Genomic DNA, 27,385 nt, shown 5'->3' with positions numbered 1-27,385 from the left:
TCTAAAAACTGGAGCAACACAGGGATGCCTTCTTTCACCATTTCCATTTAATATCATTCTTGAAACACTGGCCAGAGCAATTAGACTGATGAAAGAAATTAAAGGGATAAACATAGGAAAAGAAGAACTCAAACTGGCACTATTTGCTGATGATATGATTTTATACCTAGAAGACTCTAAAAGTTCCATCAGAAAACTTCTAGTACTAGTAAATGAATTCAGAAAAGTAGCAGGATATAAAATCAACACCCATAAATCAAAGGGATTTCTGTATATAAGTGACAAATCAATAGAATTGGAAATGAGGAAAACCACCCCATTTGCAATAGCCTAAAAAAATAAAATATTTGGGAATCAACAAAAGAGGTGAAAGGTCTAAATAATGAAAATTACAGAACCCAAAGAGAGAAATCAAAGAAGATCATAGAAGATGGAAAGATCTGCATTGCTCCTGGATAGGCAGAATTAATATTATCAAAGTGACCATAATACCAAAAGCACTATACAGATTCCAATCAAAATTCCAATGACATTTCTCATAGAGATAGAAAAAGCAATCATGAAATTCATCTGGAAAAACAAGAGACCCAGAATAGCTAAAGCAATCCTTAGCAAGGAGAGTAAAGCAGGTGGCATCACTGTACCAGACCTTAAACTATACTACAAAGCAATAGTAACAAAAACAGCATGGTATTGGCACCAAAATAGACTGGTAGACCAATGGTATAGAATAGAGTACACAGAGACTAACCCACAAAACTACAATTATCTTATATTAGACAAAGGTGCCAAGAACATGCATTGGAGAAAAGATAGCCTTTTCAACAAATGGTGCTGGGAAAACTGGAAATCTATATGTAACAAAATGAGATTAAATCCCTAACTCTCACCATGCACAAAACTCAACACAAAATAGATGAAGGACTTAGGAATAAAACCAGAGATCCTGCGTCTAATAGAAGAAAAAGTAGGTCCTAATCTCCATCCTGTGGGATTAGGTCCCAACTTCTTTAATAAGACTCCTATGGTGCAATAATTAAATCAAGAATCAATAAATGAGATGGACTCAAACTAAAAAGTTTCTTCTCAGCAAAAGAAACAATCTGTGAGGTGAATAGAGAGCCTACATCTTGGGAGCAAAACTTTACCCTTCACAGGATACAGCACTAATCTCTAGGGTACATAAAGAACTCAAAAAGCTAAGCACCAAAAAAAAAAACAAAAAAACAAATAACCCAATCAATAAATGAGCTAAGGACATTAACAGACACTTCTCAGAAGATGATGTACAATCAATCAACAAATACATGAAAAAATGTTCATCATCACTAGCAATCAGAGAAATGAAAATCAAAACTACTTTAAGATTTCATCTCACTCCAGTCAGAATGGCAGCTATTATGCATACAAACAACAATAAGTGTTGGAGAGGATGTGAGCAAAAAGGTACACTCATACATTGCTGGTGGGACTGCAAATTGGTGCAGCCAATATGGAAAGCAGTATGAAGATTCCTTGGAAAACTGGGAATGGAACCACCATTTGACCCAGCTATCCCACTCCTCGGTCTACACCCAAAGGACTTAAAAACAGCACACTCCAGGGACACAGCCACATCCATGTTTATAGCAGCACAATTCCCAATAGCTAAACTGTGGAACCAACCTAGATGCCCTTCTGTGGATGAATGGATTTAAAAAAAATGTGGCATATATACACAATGGAATATTACTCAGCAATAAAAGAGAATTAAATCATGGCATTTGCATGTAAATGGATGGAGTTAGAAAAGATAATGCTAAGTGAAGTTAGCCAATCCCCAAAAACAAATGCCTAATGTTTTTTCTGATATAAGGAGGCTGATTCATAGTGGTTGGGAGGCGGTGCGTGGGAGGAATGGATGAACTCTAGATAGGGCAGTGGGATGGGAAGTGAAGGGAGGGGGCATGGGGTTAGAAATGATGGTAGAATGTGAGGATCATTATTATCCAAAGTACATATATGAAGACACAAATTGGTGTGAATATACTTTGTATACAACCAGAGACATGAAAAAATGTGCTCTATATGTGTAATAAGAATTGTATTGCATTTCACTGTCATATATAAATTGAAAAAATTAATTTTAAAAAAGATCCCAACACAAAAAAAAAATGAAAAAAATATGATCTTTTTTGAAGGCTCTAATGAGTGGATCGCTCATGAGGTCCTTTTACTGGTTTGAAGTACTCATCTCCACCTATGCCTATTAGAGGAATGGGTTCTATGATTATCTACTTGGGCTGAATTCAGAGACTCAAATCAAAGTCCTACCCCTTGCACAGACAGCACTGTCAGAAAGAGATTGAGAGAAAGTGAGGCAGTTTAGTTCATTTGATGCAGCAAAGCAAAAAGCATGGAGAGGGAGATTATTTCTACCTTTTAAGAAACAGTTTTCATTATCATCATCAAATGTCTGCACTTTTATAAACCTAAGCTTCTCAGCCTAGGATTTATAGAAAATTTCCAAGTATCATTTGTAGATAAAAGCACAATTCAATATTTATGAATTGCTAGTTTTCTATAAATATAGACATTTGGAGACTATCTTCTCACTAGTCATTAAAATTTGAACAGGGATCAAAGCTAGAATAATATTAACAATTCCTTGCATTTGTATAGTGTTTTACATAATACTATTAATAATAGATGACATTTATTGAGCACTTAGCAAGTGCCAGGCACTTTACATGTAAATTCTCATAACGAATTCTGTTTAGTTCAACAAGCGTTCACTTAACACCTACTGTGTGGTACATGATTAATACTTGGCTTCTATCTTTAAAAACTCTTATTTTGTTGCACTCAATCAATGTATGCTGAATGAATAAATGGATGGATGGATGGATGAATTGGTTAGAAATGCAGTGTGAGGAAATATAAATACCAGAGGCCTCTTCCCTTACTATTCATGGTCTTGAGAGGGCACTTAACTTTCTCTAGTATCATATTTTTTTAATCTGCAGTACAGTGATATTTAAAATATCCTTGCAAAAGTGTGAAAGTAGTAACAGGAAAAGTAAAGCATCTGACAAAGAATGATGTCTCAGTAACTGGAGTAGTTATTACTATAATTGTCATCATTGTCATCATTATCAGCAGCAGCAACCACAGCAGCACTCTTATTAATCCTAGCCAACCCCTTCCATCCTCACTCTTATGATGGGACAAATAGAACTTTAACATTCATGAGAAATACAACAGCTGTATAAAAACATGACAAAAACCAAAGTAAAAGAAATTTACTATAGTTCCCAATGTCCTCCCAGGTTATTATTCATTATCTATGCTTAGCCTAGGGAAAAAAAGAAGAAAAGAACCAACTTTATTTATGCTTCTAAAGATAGCATGATAAAAGGCAAGCAGAACAGGATTATTTACATAATATCAAGCTATAAATTCATGAAAGAATGCTGGTCAGATTGGTCATTCCAAGCATGGGATCACGCTCCCATCAGTTTCAAAGAGTAGTACCTAGAGTACAGACAAAGCCCATTCAGAAACTTACCTTATTCATATTTATCAGTGACAATGAGGCTGACAATTTATCTATACAAAAGATAAATTTGAGCCCTGAGTCAAATTTTCTAACCAGGAAGGGATTCCGTTCTGTGAGTCACTTACCATTTTGGTCTGCTGGTAGATTTCACCATAGGGGCCATTCCATCTCTATAAAGACTCTTGGTTTTACTGAAGTTAACAATGTTGAAAATGACCCTCTAAAAGAGAGAGAGAGAGAGAGAGAGAGAGAGAGAGAGAGAGAGAATTTATTAAATGGCTATACTATGCACATTGCCATTTCCTGATAATTAAGAAAGAAAATAAGGAAGTTTAAAGGAAGTCATACAGCTTAGTGGCCAACAGTATAATAAGGATAAATAGTGCTCAGAGGATTGCAATGTGTTATGCCAGCTAAGCATATAAGTTTAGAGATTATATTCTTTTACTATTAATTAGTATAATTAACTTTGTATCAGTTAGCTTTGGAACCCAGAAACCTAGGGGTACCTAACTCATGGAATTCAGATGGAAATTCAATGAATTAATGTATATACAGGGTTTGGAATCTCATTTGGTAATAGGAATGCTAAGTAAGTTTTAATTATTCTTAAATTTGTCCTCTCTAGGCTGACCTAGAATTTGCATGGAAATGAATATTACCATAAGGGTAACAGCAATATTTTTTAAATTCAACAACACTAAAGAAAATAACTAAGTACAAAATTACAATAAAAATTTTCTCCAAATACCTGGTACCTTTGACTAGACCTAGAGATATACATCTTCTTCTGTACCTCCTTTGTTGTCCTCTGCTATGGGCCAGGGGTCCAGGGCTCAACCCTAATCTCAGCATGAGATTCTAAAGACATTATTTCCCCTCTCTGGATCATACCTTTAAAATGGGGGAGTAGGTTGTTCTCAATGCACAAAGTCTTTCCAGGAAAGTAGTATAGATAAAAGAAATCAGAACTTTGTTTTAATAAGCTTCATCATAAGATGGAAGAGAAGACTGTGAAAGAGACAAAATTTGGGATTGAAAGATTAAAAAGCCACTGAAGTAGTCCAAAGGATAGAATAAAGCTAGAGGTAAGCCAGCCAGAATAAATAGAAAAAGGAAAGTCTTTCAGTACAAAGCAATGGAAGCATCAAAATTTATATATTATTTCATTTGATAATGATTTGTTGTGTGAAGTGCTAGGGGATTTCATATACATTTTAAATCTTAAATATTCTATAACTGTAGTAAATAAATGTTAACATCTTCATTTTGAAGACATGGAAGTCAAGTCTCAGGTTACCTAATTTGCTCAAAGTCATATAATTAATAAATGATAGATTTGATATTTAAGTGCAGGGGATCAAAAGATAAGATATCCATATTTTAATCCTTCAGATGCTCACCAACATTCTAAAATACCATAACTATAACCAAGTCTATTTTCCTAAGTAAGGGTTAAAAAAAATGATGGCTGGGCTGGGGTTGTGGCTCAGTGGTGGAACACTTGCCTAGTATACGTGGGGCCCTGGGTTCGATCCTCAGCACCACATAAAATATGAATAAACAAAGATTTCGTGTCCATCTACAACTTAAAAAATTTTAAGAAAAATGATGACAAATTTTAAGCCTTTACAAAAAATTTCATTTTGTTAAAACAAGAAAATCAACACCATTTTCACATTTGGGTTAATCATAAAATAATTTGTTCCATGAAATAAGCTCTTAGAAATAATTTTTCTTTGCTTTTCTCCTCAGAGACCCAGTCATTGACCTGCCCAACTCTAGGCATTTCAGTTTCAGACCACCCTTTTGTCATTAAATTAAGTCATCAAGTATGTCCAAGGCTGTTCCATTATTTAAACCTATGCCTGTTAGTTGTCAGTTCAATTACTTCTCCCAAGGTTTTGGCTACTGTCTGTTTTTTTTTTTTAATCAATATCAAAAGGACAAACAGCCTTTGAACTTTACAGGGCTTATAATCCCCCTTTTTTTCTCTGAGATTCCAGGTGTCAAATCCATTTCTAGTGAATAAAAAATGGAAAATAAAGTAGAACATTTATTATTAGCATCCTACTCTGTGCCTAGAAAATTTCTCAGGTGTGTTAGGTATCCTATATCATTTAGCTTCTCCATTCATACAAAGTTATTCATCTTAGCTCAATTTTAGACAATTGAATAAACTAAAGCTAATAAAAGCTAAGTGGCTTGCCTTCCCGAAATCCCCAAACTTTTAACTGGTAGAACTAGGACTTAATTCTTAAAAATCCTTATCATATAGATCATACTTCCTCTATGACATCACATACAAAAATTAACATCATCCCTTACCATGCATTTTTACATTTTCTAGTCATTGAGCAAGGTGGTGGTTAGTGATAAGTATAAAAGGTATTTGGAAGTAGGCATTGCAAGAAATCTCATCTTGTCATATTTTATATTTAATCTTCACTTATTTATTTTATACAAAATGCATCACAAGAAATTGCATCTACAAGGTAATGGTAATGACAACTACAACTACAATACTAAGATTCTGAGCACTTACTATGTACCAATTTCAGAATTAAGCACTCTGTTCACATTAATTTAGCGCTTTGCATATTAGAATGTCCTGCTTCTAGATTAGAATCACCTCCATAGCCTTTTAAAACTATAGATGCTTGGACCACACCCTAGAGGCTCTCATATCTGATGCATTATCTCATTCATTTTGAGGAGATTTTATATATATAAAATGAACTTTTTGATACAGTAACTATTTGTTACCTTTTATTTACAGATGAAGTAAGAGATATTAAGTAAACTGAAATCATGTAACAAATAATTAGCAGTGGTAGAATTTGAGCCAGGTCCATTGACTCAATAAGACTATGAAATTTACAGTCAGATAAACTGGGATTGAAACCCAGTTCTCCCACAAGTTCCATGAGATTATGCAAGATAATTTTTTTGTGGATATTGATTATTTAAATCCAAAAGTGGGATGGTAACAGTGTCCTTAAAAAGTTGTTTTAAAAATATATGGGAGGGGAGGCTGGGGTTGTGGCTCAGTGGTAAAGTGCTCATCTAGCACATTCAAGGCCCTGGGTTTGATCCTCAGCACCACATAAAAATAAATAAATAAAACAAAGATATTTTGTACAACTAAAAGAAATAAATATTAAAAAATATGAGAGATTATAATGTAAGCAAATCAGCTGGCACATTGTTCCTAACTCAGAATAAGTGCTCAATATTTATTGAGCCTATTCCTTGGTCTTAAATAAAACCAGCTCTTTTCTTTTGCATTCCTCATTATATTTAAGCATTAAGCCCAGGCTTCCAGTTTTAGCATTATGGTTCCCTATATCAATCTTCTTTACTTAATGACCTGTGGCACACTGGTAAGCAAAGAGTGGGTTACAGTCCTCAAAGTAGACGTATGTGAGACCTGGAGCACTACCCATTCTAAACAAGGGGCTCATGGTGCTACTGGAGGAGGACAAACTCAATTCCAGCTGTAGGCCAAGGCATAATCCATTGTCAGTAAGAGTATGGTGAAGAGCCTATGTGTAGTCCTAGGCAATGGCCTTGATTCTGTCTTAATATATATCCAATACTTTTGTCCAATCATGAGTAAATTTCCCACTTACTCTTGCTAAAACTAGTTGCATGGACTATTTTAAATATGCATGCACATTCTGCAATTTAAAACTTCATCATTACTTTTAAATATTTTATTATTTTAAAACATTTATCAAAATTTGATTAGATTTGATAATCATTTGATTTTTGTAAGAAATTTCAACATTGCAGCTATGATTGAAAGAAAAGAAAGAACTGTTGGATGCTTCTTTAAATGCAATTTCAAATAGTTTAATATTTAAATAGTTTTGAACTTTTTATCACTTTATTTGCTTTTTAAAAATTGTAGTTGGACACAATACCTTTATTTTATTTATTTATTTTTACAAGGGGCTGAGAATTGAACCCAGGGTCTTTCACATGCTAGGCAAGCGCTCTACTGCTGAGCCAAGACCCCAGCCCTGCATCACTTTATTTTATCAATAGTTCTCATTGATGGGGGCTATAATAGCTTTAAAGAGATCATCATTCAAAAGCCTTTATCAGGAACAGCATGTATCCATTTCAAATAAAATCTCATATAAAATTATTATGGGAATAAAGTCACATGTTTCAACGAAAAATTTTAAGATTTTAAAACGTATTCCCTCTTGGAAAGGAAATGTTTATGCTGTGTCATTATATATTGGATGTATGTAATTTTCTTTTGATTTTTATAGGGGCTTGCAGCCAGGAGTTTTGCTTTGAGCCTCAAAGGAGACTTTGGACTTGGACTTTTTAGCAATCCTAGAAGTTTTAAGAATATGGGAACTCTTGGAGATGGACTGAATATATTTTGCATTGTGAGCTGAGTATGAGATTCTGGGGGCCAGGAGAGGAATGACCCATATGACAAAGAGTCATATATTTAATATATGGTCCCAAAGCAGCAAGTGTCAAAGATAGAGCTTTTAGTAAATGATTGGATCATGAGGGCTCTGACTTTATCAGTGGATTAATCCATTTGATTATTGAATGAACTATTTGGTGGTGGGACCTAGTGAGAAGAAAAAGGTCACTGGGATGTGTCCTAAAAGTGTTTATCTTCTCTTCTCCCCACACTTCTTCCCTTCTCTCTTTCTCTTTATCTCTGCCTCATTTCTGCCATGAGCTGAGCAGCACTTCTACCATGATGTTTTGCCTTACCTTTTAAGCCCAATGAAATTGAGTTGTACAACCATGGACTGAATCTCTGAAACTCTGAGCCCAGATACTTCTTTCCTCTGGAAAACACCTATGTCAGGTGTTTTAGTCATAGTAACAAAAAGTTAACTAACACAATACCCTTCTCTTAGAAATTCTTTTAAAAGAAAGCAACAGTAACATCATATTTAATTATGAAAATGATAAGGCATTTTACCTAAATTTGGGAATAAGAAAATAATATCTTTTAGTACTATTGCAATTTATATTCAATCAAGTACTACAAGTTATCCAGCCAATGCCATAAGGCAATAAAACAAATGCAAGAAAAAGTATTTTAAAGAATGAACATTTTTATTATATACACAGTCAGAATAATTAGGTATATAGAATATCCTAAAAATATCTGCAAACTATACAAAGTCAGAATAATTAGGTATATAGAATATCCTAAAAAGATCTGCAAAGTATTAGAATTCATTGATATAAAATCCATATAAAACTTTTAAATATAAAAGAACTGACAACAAAACATTTTTTTTTGTTTTGGAGAGGGAGTAGAAGAGGGAAATAAGAGGTACCAGAAAATGAGGTTAATCAAATTATGTGTATGTACAAATAAGGCATAATGAATCCATTATTATGTATAATCATAATGTACCAATGAAAAACTTTTAAATATAAAAGAACTGACAACAAAAACACTTTGTCATATCTTACAAAGTAAAAATGTAGTATATTCTATTACTTCTCATATCTACTTCTAGTTATATTACCAAAAGAAACCATAGAATGCTCATAGCAACATTTTGTCAAAGCAAATCCTAAAAAATACCAAAATAAATAAAACTAAAAAATTGAAAAGCCTACTAAAACATTTTTATGGGAATAAAGAAAGCAAAAATTTCAACTACAGACTTAGGAACTAACTTACTATAAAGTTATAGCAATTAAAATAATATGATTTATATTGCTACAGATCTATAGAGATAGACTAGTGGATCAAAACAGAGACCCGAGGAACAAACTTAACATATGCCAGCAATGGCATTGCAGATCAAGTATTGAACTTTCAATGAATGGTGCTGGGCCAATGGGTTACCCATACAGGGAACAAAAGAAAAGAAAAGAAAAAAACAGATTAGATTCTCACTCACACCAAATACAAAATAAATTCAAATGGATTAAGTAATAAAATTTACATAGTAAAACAGAGAAGATTATTTTATTGACTTTGAGTAAGGACTTTATAAAAGACCAAAAGCATAATCATGGTAGAAAAGATACATTTGATCACATTACCCAATTGTTATTATGCCAAAAAGTAACATAAAGAAATGAAGATAAAAGCCAATGACTGAAGAAATGTGATGAGGATTAATTCTTTATAGAATTATGAAAAATTCCTGTAAATCACAATATAATAGATCAATAATCCAATATAAAATAGGCCAAGAATGTAATCAGACAAGTTATAAAAGAAATGGAAAATTCTAAAAATATGCAAAAAGATAATTACCTCATTAGCAATTGAGAAAATATAAATTTTTCAAAAATGAAATTCCTTTTTATCCATGAAACCAGTATACATTAATGTTTTAGTCAGCTTTTTCATTGTTATGACTCAAAGATCTGACCAGAACAACCTTAAATGAGGAAAGTTTATTTGAGGGCTCACAGTTTCAGAGGTCTTAGACCATAGAAGCCTGGCTCAATTCCTCAGAGCTTGAGGTGAGGCAGAACATCACGGCAGAAGAGTGTGGCAGAGGGAACCAGCTAACATATTGATCATGAAGTAGAGAGAGACACTCCACCCTCCAGACACAAAATATATACCCATAGCCATGTCCCCAATTAGCCACTCCTCCAGCAATACCTCCACCTGCCTCCAGTTACTACTCAGTCGATCCCATCAGGGATTAATTCACTGATTAGATTAAGACTCTCACAATCTGATCATTTCTCCTCTAAACCTTTTTGCATTGTCTCACACATGAGCTTTTGAGAGGAAATCTCACAATCAAACCATAACAATTAGTAAATCTTATAATATAAAATGCTCAGAATTATGTGGCAAATAGTAAATATGAATATTGCTAGTGAGCATGTAAAATAAAAGAGTCTCTTTAGAGGAACTTGACAATGAAATAAAGATGCTTATACCTGTGACTCTGTTAATCCATGTCTACATATTCTTCTAAGACATACCTTGCACATTTTATAAGGAGACATATTTAAAAATGTTCACTATAGCACTATGCATTTGTAACAGCAAAACAACTAGGGTTGGGAATGTAGCTCCGTGATAAAGTGCTTGCCTACCATGTGCCAAGCCCTGGGGTTCAATCCCCAGTAATGAAAAAAGAAAAGAAAACAAGCAAACAAAAAACCTTAAATCACTTAACTCAGGAGAAAATGTATAAATTGTGGCTCTTTAGTACAATAGAATACTATTCACCATTTAAAATGAATGCAGTAGAGGGGCAGTTAACATTTCTGGTAAACATACAAAACTATGTCTAGTTAAAAGAACAGAGTTATAACACAAAACAATATTACAATTTAATGTAATACATGGATGATAAAAATATGAAACCATACATGGGAATAATATCCATTGGTTTCAGAAATGTGGTTACTTCTAGGGGAAAAGAGAAGGAAAAAGACAGAGATTTACTATATTTGCAGTATTATATTTGTCAAAATTAAAAAACAGAAAGGAAAATATAAAGGATGACAAAGTATTAATCTGTGTTTCATATTAGTGATAGGTCTTTACAGGTTTATATATTATTTTATGTATATTTGAAATTTCCCTAATTTAAAATTTAATGTATCCTTAGTTCATTAGGAATTTTAGTACAAAATATGAAGAGGCAACATAATGTATTTTTTTCAAAAGATTAACATGTAGTTCCAGCATCATTTATTCAGTAAATGATTTCAAATGCTAACTTTTCCAAAAAATAAATTCTTATATGCTTGTACTTATTTCTGTGCTTCCATTGCACTTTCATAGATCTATATCTTTATTCCAGGGATAGTTTACTATTGCTTTAATAATTGTAGTTTTATGATATTCTTTAATTAGAACAAATGTCTATTCAATATCCTCCTTTTAGAGTTTCATATGGTTTCATTTATATGCGGTGACTTCTATTTTTGTCTTTTATTGGTTATTTTTTCATTATTCTTTTTTTATGCTTCTTATTATTTTTGAACATTTTTGGTTCAATTGAACATTCCCTTGCTATCTTTTTTTCCTTCTTTCCTTAGTAATTTTCATATCATTCATTTTAGCTTTATACTATCACCAGTTATATTTCAATTTTAAAAATGAATTTGATAGCTTAAGTTAGGCATAAGTAGTTTTCATATGAATGATGCCAGTAACTCCTTTCAAGACAACCACTTATTATTAACCTGTTCTTATACTACAGAGTATACAAAGTTGTGGAGCATGATCAAGTGGAGGAAAGCTGTCTTGTTACAGTATCATCATATACCCAGACTAGTGCGGCTTGGGCAGGACAACACAGCAGTTTAGGGTGAATTTTCCTGGCTATCATGACACATACAAGGTTATACAGATCACATGGGGATGAGTTACAGTTAACATCTAAGACTCTGTTCAACCACTCAGCTACTTTACCTAGGAGCCATATTCCACGCTTTTATATATTGCTTACTCTGAGCCCAATCTGATTCCCTGCATTGAACAAAGAAATATTGGAGTTCCAAGCCTACTTTTCACTTTGTGACTTTAAACATGTGTTATCATCTTTCTGAGCCTGTTTTCCCCACCTATAAAGAGGAAAATCATAGGTATCTGATAGAAGGATGATTGGGATTAAATATAATTGCTATGACAATATATTCAGGAAATAATTAAAGATCACACACACACATGTTCATTTATTTATATATGGACATAGATACATACATGTGTGTATACATAAGTATGCATATATGTAAGAATATATATTCATATACAAAATTATATATATATTACATATATATGTATGAAATTATATATATTCACATGTATAAAATTAAGTCTCCTGTTCATGTAAACCTATAAGTTGCCACCCAAATTCCTCAAAAGAATGCCAGATAATCCTGGGACTGATGTATTGAAAACATGAAGCCTGGAGTATAGATAATCATGTGTGAAAAAGAAATCCTTATCTATTATAGCTGATGTTCAGGAGTCACAGGGAACCAACAAAGTTTGTTAATCAACTGCACCTGTGTCTTGTTACTGGATATTGTCAAAATGTTCACCCCAACACTGCAGCCTGACAGACATAATAAACCAATGGTTTGCAGATTGCACATTAGAAGGTTTTACTACCTCACTGAAAACCTGTGAGAAGACAGCCACAAGAGGTAGAAGGGGAATGGAGCAGAACATTCTCATCAAGAGAAATTTAGCATATCAAACAAGGGTATTAGCAAAATGACTGAAGAAAAATAAAATGTTTCAAGGAGGAAACATTATCCCTACTCAGAATAAATATCCACCAAAATACAGATCCCCTCAAAAAATGCCTTTCTTTTTCTCATTCTGACAGCATTTCCTGCAGAGTTTTGTTCTAAATTTTATTCATTAATTCAATGAATCTTCATTTAATTATTTCATTAAAAAACAGTTATTGGATTCCTATTCTATTGTGTGCTGTGATAACAGAAATGAATAAGAATGGGCCCTTTAGCCTTAAGTGGGGGAGATAAACATATAAAAACACATGTGTGTGTACTTCTGCATACATGATGAAATGTTGAGGTAGAGTCTACAATGGAGGCAAAGCTGAATCTTTACTGAATAAGGACTGAGCAGGCAAAAGGGAAAATACATGAGACATTCCAGTGAAAGGCAGGACAGAAGGAAGACAAATTGATTTATGGAATTGTTAGCTATTTCCTGTGCCTAGAAGACAGAATTCTCTGTATTCTCCTAAGAATACACAGGCTGGATAGGGAAAGAGATGAGACTATGCCATTAAAAGACATATGAGTCATGGTAATAAGTTTTGTCCTTTACTAAAAACAATATGAAGGGACTATTGAAAGGTTTTTAACTGTAGATGTGAAAGGTTCAGATCTGTTTTACAAAAACCATTTAAGACTGCCTTGAAAAACTGTTCTAGAATTTACACTGGTCTCTACAGAGCCAAAAGGTAACTGTAAACTCTACTCTCAAGAAGCTCATAGTCTTATGAAGAAAATGTGCAAATAAACATACATCTGCAAATCTTGCATAATCAATGTGACAATAGGAGGATATATCAAGAACTCTTCGGGGTTTGGATATAATTCACAGGGGAGCAGATTCACATCTGCCTGAATGGGTACGAGAATACTTTCTTTTGAGCCAGTCCCTAAAAAATAAAGCTCAGCTCTGTAGTCAAGTCCCTCAAAGTTCAGTATCATGATGCACTAATTTCCCTTCCTATTTGTTGCCATGTTTGGTCTATAAACTAACCAGGATCATGGCCAACTCCTTTACTTCTTTTGTAACTCCAAAGTAGTTATTTATGGGTTTGGGGACAGAGCATGTTAAATAAACCTGTTTCAGACAAATAAAGCTACATGTTAAGATGGAAAAGGCTTAGTTGATGGATGTAAAACTATAAGGAGTCAAACTGACTTCCTGTTCTCCTCCCCTTTCACGATGATGGCAAGGTCAAGGAGAATAAATAGAGAAATACTGTCTAGATGGGTCCACCTAGGCCAATCTGTAACACACAAGAGAATAAATCTCTAGCTTCGCCATGTTTCTACTGCCTAGAGGTGCTATAGAGTTAATAGGACATATAAGGCAATAGGTATATACAGTTGTCTATTAAATGAGCTACTTATCAGGCACGAGGGGAAAATCCATGGATTTTTTTTCATTGCTTCTGAAATTCTCAAACAAGAATGTACAGGTTTTTAACCTCAGACAAAACCAAAATCTCTCCATATTTTATTGATTTAGAACCTTCCTTGAGGGGATCTTAGTTCTGCATAACACCTTAGTGTTACACACTTCTGATCTCCATTACACTTGAAATTCTATTTCCCTGTTCTATTACTTTATTATAATATTAGGAATAATTTTGATTCCTTATTTTTGTTGTTTAATATTAGCATAGGGTGTTCATGATAAGACACTTAATGACAGTCTATTTTCTTACAAATACAAATCCTATATATTGGATTTAAAGTCGTTCGCAATTATTCTGTCCATTCTATATCCACATTTTTTGCACTATAATTACTGCTGTTCCTCACATCAAAATGATCTTCTGGAGTCTGAGGTGATTTGGGGTAGCTTTACCCAATAGAAATTGATCAAAGTGACATAATGCCAATTCTGAGTCAAGATCTCAAGTTTTCTCTTGATCAATCCAGAGTAGGCAGACAGAGGATAAAATACCACAGTGAAGAGAACCAGTTGTTCAGGCTGAAGATATCATAGACCAATTTATAGACAGTTAACTTGCAAATATATGAAAGAACCCAGACAAGATCAGTAGACCTGATCCAGAGCTAATCATACATTCAGAAGAACCACTCAGTTGATTCATGGACTCATGAGAACTAATAAAAGCTTATTGTCTTCGATCATTAAATTTTGGGGGTAGTTCGTTATTTAGCAATAGCCAGATGAGACACTATTTCATGCTCCAGAAGACAAATTATGCAAAAAAAAAGCAGGAAAAAGAGAGTCAAAGAAGGAGAGGAAAAATATAGAAAGAAGAGAAAGAAATAAAAAGTAAAAAAAAGGCAGTTTCTTCTCACTTTGGTTACAATTTCAAGGTTTGGTACTGAAGTGACTTGGTTGTTTCAGTATCTTCATAATTTCATGTGTCTATATTTTCCTTTTTTAAAAAAAACTATTTCAATTGTTTTCTTCTAAATTTTTATTTGTTCTTTTTGAATATACATGACAGTAGAGTATATTTTGATATATTTATACAAACATGAATATATCTTATTCTAATTAGGATCCTAGGCTTGTGGTTGTACATCATGTGGAGATTCATTGTGAATTAGTCATATATGTACATAGGAAAGTTATGTCAGGCTCATTCCACTATCTTTCCTATTCCTATCCACATTCTCTTCCCTTTATTCCCCTCTTTCTAATCCACCGAACTTCTATTCTCCCTATCATCCTTGTTGTGTGTTAACATCAAAATATCAGAGAGAACATTCAACACTTGGGTTTTGGGGATTGACTTATTTCACTTAGTATGATAATTTCTTAAACATTAAGTCTACTTACTTTTAAAATACCACTTGAACTTGATCATACTAATATATATGAAGTTTCCTCCTCTAAATTTTATTCTCCAACTTTTGGTAGTGAGGAAAAGATCAGTTCCTGTCTTGAAGAATCTGGCAGTTTGGTGGTTCATGGATGGTAACTTGGATGTATTGCAAAGCAATGTCAAATTTTTTCTCTTTACCTCTCTGGAATATGATAAGTTTTAATAAAACTATAGTCTTGGGTAGTAGAAACCTGAGTTAAAACATTTATCCACCATTTACTCTCTTTGTAAACAAGTGTATTATTTTTCCTTAGTTGACCCTTCCATAAAATATAAACAATAATAATTTACTGGTCATAAAGTTAAATCTTTAGCTAGCTCACTAAAGTAAGTACTCATCTGAGAGCTCTGTTAGCTACAAGATCCATGTTTCCTATAATTATATTTTTATTAAATATTACATTCAAACCCTTTACTTGCAAAATATCATTTAACAATCACAACAGCAAAGTAATAACAGTATTAATATTTCCATTTTATAGATAAGAAAACTGAAACTCTCACAGAAATAAGTAAATTGCTTAAGGGCACAATGCTGATGAAAGGAAGACCAAGCATACAAAATTGGGTTTATTTGACTGCAAATATAGAGTGTTATATTATGAGACACACAGTATGTCTCCTGAGCTATTGATAAGATAGACATGGAGGTTCAGTCTCAGGCCAATATCAGGAGTATAATCAGGTCCATATTTAATTTTATACCTGGAGTCAAGGCTCAAAGATAATGGTTCAGTTTGGATCTAGGTTTAATATTCAGTCTGAGGAAGGAATCAGTCATTTCACAATTATAGGACAATCCAATAAATAATTCAAAAATATTTTATAATTTGCAAAATCAAATATTCAAGTTCTGAAGAGTTGACATAATATTATCCTAATTGTATTTATACCATTCTACTTCTGTTTAACTGACATGTTTTCCACCATTAATACAAAGCTCAGATTGAATTTTTATAAACTTCAAATTATTAGAATCTACATGAATTATAGGAATCGTGGAACTCTGAGAGTTGGAGTAGATCAATTAGAGAAGGAAAAAGCAGGAGTATCTTGTGGATTGAAAAAAGAAGATAAAATAAAATATTTCCTTATTAAAGGTTGCTCTCTCCTATGAATTAAACAGAATACAAAGATTGCCCCTTTATTTAAAGATAATCACATTTTTCTCAGAGTGGTTCACTAGGGCTTTAGTGTGGGCATGAATTTTTCATGACTGATTGATTGAAAAGACAATGCCAATAGAGAATAATACAAGAATAGAGACCTGTCTTACAATGTAGAGTTAAATTACTCCAAGGGTTAGAATGACAAAGCCAGGTGGGGCCTACAAGTGAGCAAGTAAATTGACAATTACAAATCTGTTGAAAAATGAGAAAAATCAATTAGGAAAAGGTTGCCTTATATTAAAAAGTACTGTTTGGTTTATTGAACACAATTCAGTGCATTCTGGAAACCCAAAGAGAAAGCACTATAGAAAAATGCTTCTCTATATGTAGGGTTTTAAGAAAGTTAGAATGGGTAGAAAGTTGAAATAGGAAAGAAGAGACTTGCCTTCTTTTTCTGGGCATGACACTGAGTTGTTATTTCCAACTTTTGACATTAGACATTAGAGAGATTATTTTCTCTCTCTGATCCTCTATTTTCCTATTTCTAAAATGGAAATAACTAATTCCCACTCCACCCTTTTTAGAGGGGACAGGGTAGATTCCACATCAAAAGCACATTCAAGAGAACAAGAGTTTAAGAGAATGAATCCCTCTAGAGACAAACCAAAGGACTGAGATCTAAAAAAGCTGACAAAAGTCCTTTGGAAGAGGCAAAAAATAGTATTCTAGACACATCAACCACAAATGTCATGTTCAAGGTCAAGAGACTGAGGAGTTTGGGCAAAGTAAATAGTTAATTTATGTCAAGTTAAAAAGACTCTTGAGTTTTTACACACATGATTAATTTCTTTATTCTTTTAAGAAACATTCATTGAACTCTGCTTATATGAACAAAACTATTTGTATGCTGTGTATACACAGATGAACAAGATATTCATAGTTTACATACTAGTATGGGAGATAAACATCAAAAAATTTAATAGATGTGTAAAGCAATGCCAAGTAGTGATAATTGCTATGAAGCAAATAAAATAACAAAGGGTAAAGGAGTAGAATGAGAAGTAGGTATTGGTTTGTTTGGCTTTAAATAATTATTATTTTATATATAATTTGTCAAACTAAAAAGTTCCATACAAAAACTAAGACAGAAATTTGAATATACAGAAAAAGAAAGATGGACTGAGTCTCAAGAAGCATGAACCACTGAAATGCAAAAAAAAGAAAAAAGTGTCACCCAGGAATAACTGAAATGCAAGAAATGTCTATGAACTTTTGCAATTCCTCAGCAACCCAGCCTACACTCGTGGCTACCATCCTTGACAGATGCCCTTTCCTGCAAAAAGTAACATGATGGCAATGTACAAGTGTGGGGAAAACAGGCACAAAATTTGTAACTCTGCCCTGACTCCAGGTCTGGTCAATCCCTTAGCAACCATCCTTCCATAAATATCAATACCCAACACCAAGAGGTTGCTGTCTCACCCTCTGCAGATAGTCCATACTCTCCTTTCAATGTGCTTCTTCTTTCCTAAATAAACCTCTGTCGAAGTCTCTGACTAGTGTGTATACTAAAATTCTTTCTGTCATGTATGCCAAGAACCCTGCTGGTCTTGCGTCAAGTTCCTGCTTCTCTCCAGGAAATACTCAGATCCTACTTCAAGGATCTCTCTTCTCCTATAACCAAATGGTTAGGCTCCTTTATATTACATGTGATTTCTAAACCTTAAAAATAATCTTATAGGTATACATTATTTTTCATTCAATACGTTAGCAAATTAGTTTACAGAAACTGGAGAATCATATGATGCTATTGTGGTCAACCCTGGAGATAGGATGAATTTTCCCATACAAAATTTTATTCAGATAGAGAATAATGTCACATACACATGAAGAGAGTATGAAAAGTTTATTACTCATAAAATAAGTCTTTCTGGCAATAGTAGAAAAGACTTCCAAACTGGTCTAAAAGTGGCTTAAGAGAGTAGGCAAGGAAGCTGACTCAAGGTTTTATGGTTGTTATGGGGTGGAGATGTTGTAAGAATTCTCACATACATACAACAAAGTTTGCATGATTTGAACATCCTGCCAGTGCTAAAGGAAGCCATGATGTGCTTTCTAGTAATCTGGCCTAAATTGGGTAGAAGGGGAAAGGAGGGGAGTAGAGTTTGAAAGTGCTAGCAGTATTCACATTTCAACATTAGAATCAGACTCTTTATTATGCTTTCTAAAAATGATATATCTAGTGAGTAACAGTGAGATGTGTGTGTGTGTGTGTATTTGGGGTTTGCCCCTCAGTTTTCTGACATGCAACTCCATAAACCCTTGAAATCTCTAATGTGATAAATGTCTATTTTATTATTATTAAAACTTTATAGTTACACATAATAGTTAGGTTCATCCCAACAAATTCATACATGAATAGAATTTCATTTTGTGAGATGGCTGATGGCTAGGAGCTCCTGGATAGCTTCAGGTGGCTGGTTGCTAGGGAACCAACAAAGTGATTAGATTAGAAGATTGAAAGTTTCATTCCATCAGCAAGACCTCCAGTGAGAGGAGAGGAACTGAAGGTTGAATTTATAATCAATAGCCAATAATTTAATCAACAATGCCTATGTAGATAAAAGAAAGAAAGAAAGAAAGAAAGAAAGAAAGAAAGAAAGAAAGAAAGAAAGAAAGAAAGAAAGAAAGAAAGAGAAAGAAACTAAAAGGACAGAGTTCAGAGATCTTCCATACATGTGCCTAGGCCTATTTTAATTTTATTTATTTATTTATTTTACTTTTTAAAACTTTTCTGAAAAACTAAAACACAAACACATATATTAGCCTGGGCTTATACAGGGTCTGACAATATCACTCTCTAAACATTATCATAAATCTGAAGATTATTGATTTTAGATCTGTTGACGTTAGCTGAAATCAGCTAGAATTAGCTCCATATATTATCTATATGTTTGTACCTGCAGAAGATGCCAAACAATCTCACTCAATCATACTTAAACACATGTACTTGAGCCACATATTTTAATGTTCCCTTAGCTAAAGCAAGTCACAAATCTTAGGGTATAGAAATACACTCTGTTTACTCTAAGGGAAGACATTGCAAAAGGGCATGTTTATAGTTCTATTAAAAAAGGAGGAAAAAATCAAGAAATAAAATAATTAAATCTATCAAAATACTATATTTACAAATATAATAAATCCATAATGAAAGACTTTCCTTTAAAGACATTTTAGACCCAGCTAGCTTCATTGTTGAATTCACTCAATCATTTATTTCATGAAAATTCTTATACAAAGTCTTTCAAAGAATTGAAAAAGAAGGAATTCTCTCCAAATCATTTTATGAGGCTAGAATAACCTTAATACACAAACCTGATTGAGACATGACAAGAAAGGAGAATAACAGCCCAATATCTTTCATGAACATACACTAAAAATTCTACAGCAAATCAAACATATGGTGGTATAATAGACTATCATATATCAATACAAAAGAATAAGCTATACTAAACTCATAATATTGATAATATATTTTTGAATGAAAGAAGCAATATTCAAAAGGACATTTATAATATATTCTATTTATAGGAGGTTTTAGAACAAGCAAACTAATCTGAGTTGATAGAATATCTATTACCTTAGAGGAATTTAATTGGGATAAAGCAGCAGGGAATCTTCCAGGTAAATGGCAATGATTAGGGTAATGGTTACATCGCTGTATTTATTTACAAAAATCCATTAAGCTATGTACTTTAAATTTGAGCATTTTCTGTACGTATAGTAGTCTTTGATTTAAAAAGTTTCCAAAACTTTTCCCACTAATACTTATGACTCCCTGAGGAGATTCTTAATGTTCAGTTGTTAATTGTCTTCTATCTCTGAAAGATTCTACTGTCAACTTTTACAGGTTGATTAGAACCCTTACTATATATCTCCTTAACAACAGTAGATCAGCACTCAAAGTAGCACTAAAAGCTTTAGTGCATCTAAAAATAGTTATAACTGTTTAAGTGAGAAAAACATGAGAAAAATTATAATGGACTTTGAATGGTCAGCAGTTTTCTTGAAAATCTCTGTAGTGAGAGGTAAACTAGTTTCTTAATTAGGACAATGGCATATTTTTATAACAAGGAACAATATCAACAACAAAAATCTAAAGCTGAAATATTGCAAAGCTAAGTTGGTAGACAAGTATATGATTTTTCAGCTCTGGAGGAAAGCTAAATCTAAATGTCAAATTATGTAACTGAATGTTTTACCCTCAACAGTTTCAAAGGAATAGAAATGCCAACAGCAGAGTTCCTGAAGTTTAGAGGCATACAATTTATGAAATAATAGAAAAATCACAGTTGAGAGTATGAAAACCTGGGTGCTATCTCTGGCTATGTCTCTGATTCCTTGATTTTGGAAAAGTTACTTAAAAATTGATTAAAAATCATATAGGAAGAGGGAGCATGGGAGGAATAAGACAAACTCTAGATATGACAGAGGGGTAGGAGGGTAAGGGAGGGTAAGGTGGTGGAATGTGATGATCATTGTTATCCAAAGTACATGTATGAAGACACGAATTGGTGTGAATATACTATGTATACAACAAGATAAATGAAAAATTGTGCTCTACATATGTAATAAGAATTATAATGCATTCCGCTGTTATACATAAATTTAAAAAATCATATAAATTTGATGTTAATATTATGTACCTCTCAATCACATACAGAGACTATATAGAAAGTACAACTAAATTCTACTAATTATTATTATTATTATTATTATTAATTTCCCAAGGTAATTTTTATATATTTACTATTAATATGGTTTTATAAGGCTCCTTTCCCAACAACCCGAACTATTTGGAAACTTCAAAAATCCACATGGATTCATCTAGGCAAATTAAAACACATACTAGAATTGCATTATGAGAATATATTTATTTGTACCATACACCACAGGAGACAAACTGAGGTTTGTCTCTTTCCAAAACAGAATAATTCTAAGGATAAATTTTCCTCTAAAATTTTAATTACATTGAGATGCTGCTATAGGATTAGACCAATTCAACATTAGCTAGATCTCTCCAAACTAATTGCTTTTGCCAACTATAACATGCCTATGAAAGATCCCTATTTTCAGTCTAATTGTTTTTTCTCAACTAAATATGGTTTTAAATCCCATGTTACTAAGTCAAACTCTTTATAATCTCATGTTGTCCAACTCTTCCAGACTAAACTCACTGTTTCTGCTAGTCCTGACTTACCAACAGCCCAACATAGCTCTACAATGCTTTTCCTTCTCTGCCAGCCTGATTCACTCCTACACATGTTCTGAGACTCAGATGAGGTGTCATTTCCTCCCAGAAGCTTTATTTAACATTCAAACTCACATAGGTACCTCTTCTATCCTGCCTCTATGACTTTATGTCCTATCACAACAATTATCATGCTATATTGTTAAATGTTTATTTTCTTGACTGTAGCTCTCTTTCACCAAAATGAAAAGGTCTTAATAAAAGATATTATTCTTTGTATCCTGGCATTCAGTAGGTTCATGTTATAATGTTTGCAAAATAAATCTATAATTAATGAATTTATAAGCGTATAAATGAATGGATGCCTAAGTAAATCCTTAATTAATTAATTAATCAAATAAATGATCTTCTTTCATTCTGGTCTCCCTGGATTCCTTCCTTCCACCAACCGAAATTCTTCTCTTCATTAAATTCCTGCTAGAGTTCTACCTTTCATATACTAGAGTGTAAGCACTGATGATATTCTTAAAAGACTTATGAATAGATTAGGTAAGAGACAGATGTAAATAGTTATCTATGACACAGTGACACCAATACAGTGGATTGAAGTAGTGAAGACTGTGGGATCATAGACAAAAAGACAATCCCAGCTTGGTAGCGCTGGGATGTCTTTCTAAAGAAGGCTCTTCCTGACTTAAGGCTACATATAGACAAATAATTTTCCAAGTAAAGGTTAATGTTGTGGGATAAAATAAAACATTTCAGAAAGAAAAATCTGTGAAAATAGATACAGAGATATGAACTAATATGGCACAGGGGAGGAACCTAGAATGAAAGTAGGTAGTGGAGTTAAATGGCCTGTCTAGCCCAGGCATATTAATTCCTGATTTCTATTACCCTAGAAAATATTACTGTTAGATTGCATATGATTATCTTCTATATGTCTCTATTGGAAAATGCCCAACCAACTGTGGAACTTGTCTCTTTAGCTGGTAAACCTTACCTTTCTGAATTCCTTTCTCAGATTTTGTGGCAGATCTCAAGGAAAGTTTAGCAGTTCACTTGCTAAGTTAAAGACTGTCACATCACAAGATATCTATAGTTCACTGAAATTCTAATTCTATGAAATTTTCAAACCTCCATAGCAGCTAAGTGTCCCAGAAGTGGCTTGATGAAGTACAGAAAACAAAGCCCAGATGTCACCCAATGATAAGTTTCTCTGACAACATATCTTTGTCTAAAGAATGACAACCTTAAGATGTTAAAAGGCACCAGGCTAATTGTGCATTCTTGAGGTAAACAGTTTGTCAACTAAGATGCTCAAAAATATGTCAATTATTCAATTTTTTTAAGTATCTGAAAAGAAACAGATCAGCTACTGCAATACACAGTAGCCAATGCCTACTAAATGTTAGGTATTCTGTGTTCATCAGCATCATGTCTAATGTCTGCACTGTATTGTCAGTGTTGAGATCTATAATAAAAAGTTGATGAAACAAAGGCTCAGAGATACTATGTCACTTACCTGAAGCCTCAAAGATTGCAGAGATGGAGAGAGGATTCACACTTGATTCTGCAACTACCCCTCAAATTTAGTGACTATGGTTTGGAATCACACAAAAAAGCCAGATGAAGAATCAAGGGACCCTAGTTACTTAACCAACTACTTTTCTATGTGACCTTATGCCTACTGTTAGGAGTATGTCTAAATGATTTCTAAGGTCTCTAATAGTTCTGACAGCCTGTGACTCTGTGAAATTTTAAAATATTCTTATATAACAACTTCCCCATGAAAAGGTCATGCCCCTGTGAGTTGCCTGTAGTAGGCAGATAGGAGGATAAACCCCTCAGAGAAATTGAATTGAGTTCTCTGGGCTTATCAAAGTGGGAAAACAGATACCTAGCTGCCAAAAAGTAAAGGAGTAAGTCCTTGGGAGATGAACTTAGTTAAAGCAGAGGCTCTTATGTGTCAACACTGTCAGCAGCAACCTCAGTCAATGTCACAAATGCAGAGAAAACTTGAGAAAAATATGTAGCTGCTTTTGCTAAAGATGATAGGCTGTTTTAACTAAGCAAAGGATTAGACCCCATATTAGTTTTCGTCTTAGGGTCAAAAGATACAATATCTGGGGCTGGGGATGTGGCTCAAGCGGTAGCACGCTCGCCTGGCATGCGTGCGGCCCGGGTTCGATCCTTAGCACCACATACAAACAAAGATGTTTTGTCCACCGAAAACTGAAAAATAAATATTGAAATCCTCTCTCTCTCTCTCAAAAAAAAAAAAAGATACAATATCTACCCTGGATGGTCAGCATTTTTTATTATTTCTTCTCTACCTATATCCAAGGTCTAGGTCCATAAAAATACAAAATAGATCATCTCTTTACCTTGATTTCTCTAACTGTGATTCTCACCATCTTGCTCCTCTCATTTTTGTCTGATCCCTAGTTTCTGTTCCATTGCCTCACATTTGGACAAGAGAATCTTTTTTTTTTCTTAAACATTAATTGAGTTAATATTATGTGCCAAATACAAGATCCCTGAAGTTAGTGACAACTATGCTGAGATCTAAGGATGAGTACAATTTCAAAAAGAAAAAAGACAAGACTGAGGGCAGGTAGCTGGGCATGGTAAGGGGCCATCAAAGAGACTCAGAAACAGAAAAAATATGTACAAAGCTACAGGTTAAAGAAAGAATATTTAAAAGTTAAGATCAATTCATTATGGATAAAATGTGGAAGTATACCAAGAAAGTTGCAAGGGATGAAGCTGGAGAGGTAAGCACTTAAAGGATAGTGACTGTGAAATAGAAAATCCTGATTCTGCCTCTTCTTCGCTATGTGACCATTCTCAGTTTCTTTATCTGGAAGATAGTGAATATCACTCCTACTGCCTGTAGCACTCTGTATCTAGCTTTTGGTAGGTGCTTACATATCCATTAAATTTGAATCCTGGGATGGAAAAGAAAGTTGGAAACAAACAAACAAAAAAAAGCATGATATGGTGAGATTGGACTGTTTTCCCTTATATAACAGAATAAAGCATATTTTTTGAGTGATCTAGGATTTCTAATCTGGCATTCAATAAAATAATAGGCCAAGGTTCAGTCCAAGTTCTGTGGCTGTTATGGTTTCCTAAAATTCAGGGTGTAGAATCATGCCAGCAGCTTTCTCACTCCTCATGCTGTGAGTTCCCTACAGAGCCCTGAGAAAGTTGCCAGCCATGAGATTCTTTTCCCCTCCAATGCAAACACACATGGCACAGGCATATGATTCCCATCTGGATCCACCCCCGACTTCCGTCCAGGAGGCTGCTGTGTAGGCAGGAACGTCTGCCTTTGAATTTGCCAGCCTAACCTGGCACCCTGAGCTAGCCCTCTCTAAAGAGTAAAACAGACCTGGCAGAGCTCATGCTTCTGTAAATTCCTTTCAGGGTCCTATTCATCTCTAACTCTTTCTTGCCTGGCAAAAGGGGTTGACCTAGACCAGGGACAAGTTTGTTCAGACCAAAAAAAAAAATGGGTCTTTATTTCTGGAAGAGAACAGTCCTTGCTTTAATCCAGGGAACAGATGCTGGCTCAGGAGGAAAATGGGCTAAGAGTCCTACCCATCGACCTAAGTCCATTAGGGCCAGGAACTGTTATTCAAAGCAACAGAGCCTTTTCCTGAAGTTCCCCATAGCATCAGTCCTATGATAGCATCAGTCCCTAGCCATTGCAGAGTTATTACCATCATCATTTCTGCTGGATTCTATGCCCTTGATGAATTGGCAATATTCCTTCTATTTGCAAACAGATTGCAAAATATGAACCCCAGGAAGGATACAGGCTGGCCATCCTCCAAGGACTTTAAGCAGCAATCATGCTAAATCAGGGTTTCATCCTATTCCCTGAACAACAGCAGGTGCTGGCACTGCCATCCAGTAGCCCTGGACCACCAGGGGTACCCAGCCTCCCTTTCTTTCCTCTTTCTCTCCCTTCCACCCTTGGAAAAATGAGAAGGGAAATTATAAGCAAGAATTCATGATTGGGGGCCTATTCTTTTTTTCTTTTTCTTTTTGACATTGTGATTTATCTCCATGAAGACCTTCCTGGCACACAGCAGCAATAGAAACTTTCTTTGAATCATTGTCTTCCAAGGTTCTAAACTTTCTGTCTCTTCTCTGCATAATCTGACACTCACGATCTTCTATAATCTAGCCACTTGTATTTATCCAGCCTTCACTCCTGAATTGATCCTTCTCCTGCATATACCTTTCACTCAGTCACTTGTTACCATGAAACACGAACAAAGGATAAAGCAACAATAGCTACTGCCATTACTAAGTACTTATTGTTTAACAGGCTCTGTGATAAGTTCTTTACACATATTTTCTAGTTTAATCATATGAAATAATTTTAAGTAGTCTCTATCATTATTCCTATCTCTATCTCACAGTTGAGGAAATTAATGTTAGGTACTATAAGAAACTTGACTACAGTCACAAACCTAGTATGTAAAATGTATGGATTGAAATATTTTTGTTTGAAATAATTTTTCTTAAATAAGTCTTACTGTCTCCCTTTCACAGATGAGGGAGCATATCTAGAGGTTTAACATACTCAAAGTAACGACTTGTGCACAATGGAACTCCAAATAAAATCTGCCTGATTCAAAATCTCTTGTTTTATTCATTACTTCTGTAAATGTGAATTAGCTACTTTTCTTGTCCAGGGAAGAGAAATAAACATATGTCTCATATAACTCAATAACTTAAATAAGAAAACGTCAATGAAAACATTGTAAACAGTACAGCAATAACTGAAGTTTATTACAGTTAATGTCACTTTAGTTCATACAGTAACAATATTTTATTCATTCTTATCAGAGAACTTTCTGTTTCTTCCTTTACAAATTATATGTTTTAATTCCTTTTCTGGTCCTATCACACTAGCTAGTGTAACAGAGGAAGATTTACCCATATGGGCATCTATGACCACTGGTTCAAGCAATCTTGCCTAAAGAATTTCTAGTAATGGGCTGGGGATGTGGCTCAAGCGGTAGCGCGCTCGCCTGGCATGCGTGCAGCCCAGGTTCGATCCTCAGCACCGCATACAAAAAACAAAGATGTTGTGTCCGCCGATAACTAAAATAAATAAATAAATAAATATTAAAATTCTCTCTCTCTCACTCTCTCATTTTTTAAAAAAAGAATTTCTAGTAATTCACACATAGTAGCAGGCAGGAATTTATTAGAAGTGATAGAAGATAAAATAGACACTTTGAAGGAAAAAAAGAAGAGTGGGTCCTTATAGGGAGGAGAGGGACAGCATATCCCCCTCATGCTCCAGTTTTATTAGGAGTCCTAGGGAATTTTCCAGAGAGTACTCCCAGGCCTACCTCTTGTCTTTTGACTGACATTAGAATTGCCTCAGACTTTTAAG

The 27,385-nt window shown here is 34.0% G+C and overlaps 1 protein-coding gene across 1 annotated transcript in view; it reads right to left on the bottom strand.

Annotated features, from left to right (window-relative positions):
- Nucleotides 1-27,385, bottom strand: part of Agbl4 (AGBL carboxypeptidase 4) — a 1,414,634-nt gene that overhangs the window by 734,499 nt on the left and 652,750 nt on the right. Inside the window, exon 4 of the mRNA XM_015485024.2 lies at nucleotides 3,664-3,758. Coding sequence (XP_015340510.1) covers nucleotides 3,664-3,758 — 95 coding nt within the window. The remainder of the gene's footprint in view (nucleotides 1-3,663; nucleotides 3,759-27,385) is intronic.

The sequence above is a fragment of the Marmota marmota genome, unplaced genomic scaffold (assembly GCF_001458135.2).
Source record: "Marmota marmota marmota unplaced genomic scaffold, marMar, whole genome shotgun sequence".
NCBI lineage: Eukaryota > Metazoa > Chordata > Mammalia > Rodentia > Sciuridae > Marmota > Marmota marmota.
Note: the sequence above shows the minus strand (reverse complement) of the source record. Positions and strands in the feature narration are given on the sequence as shown.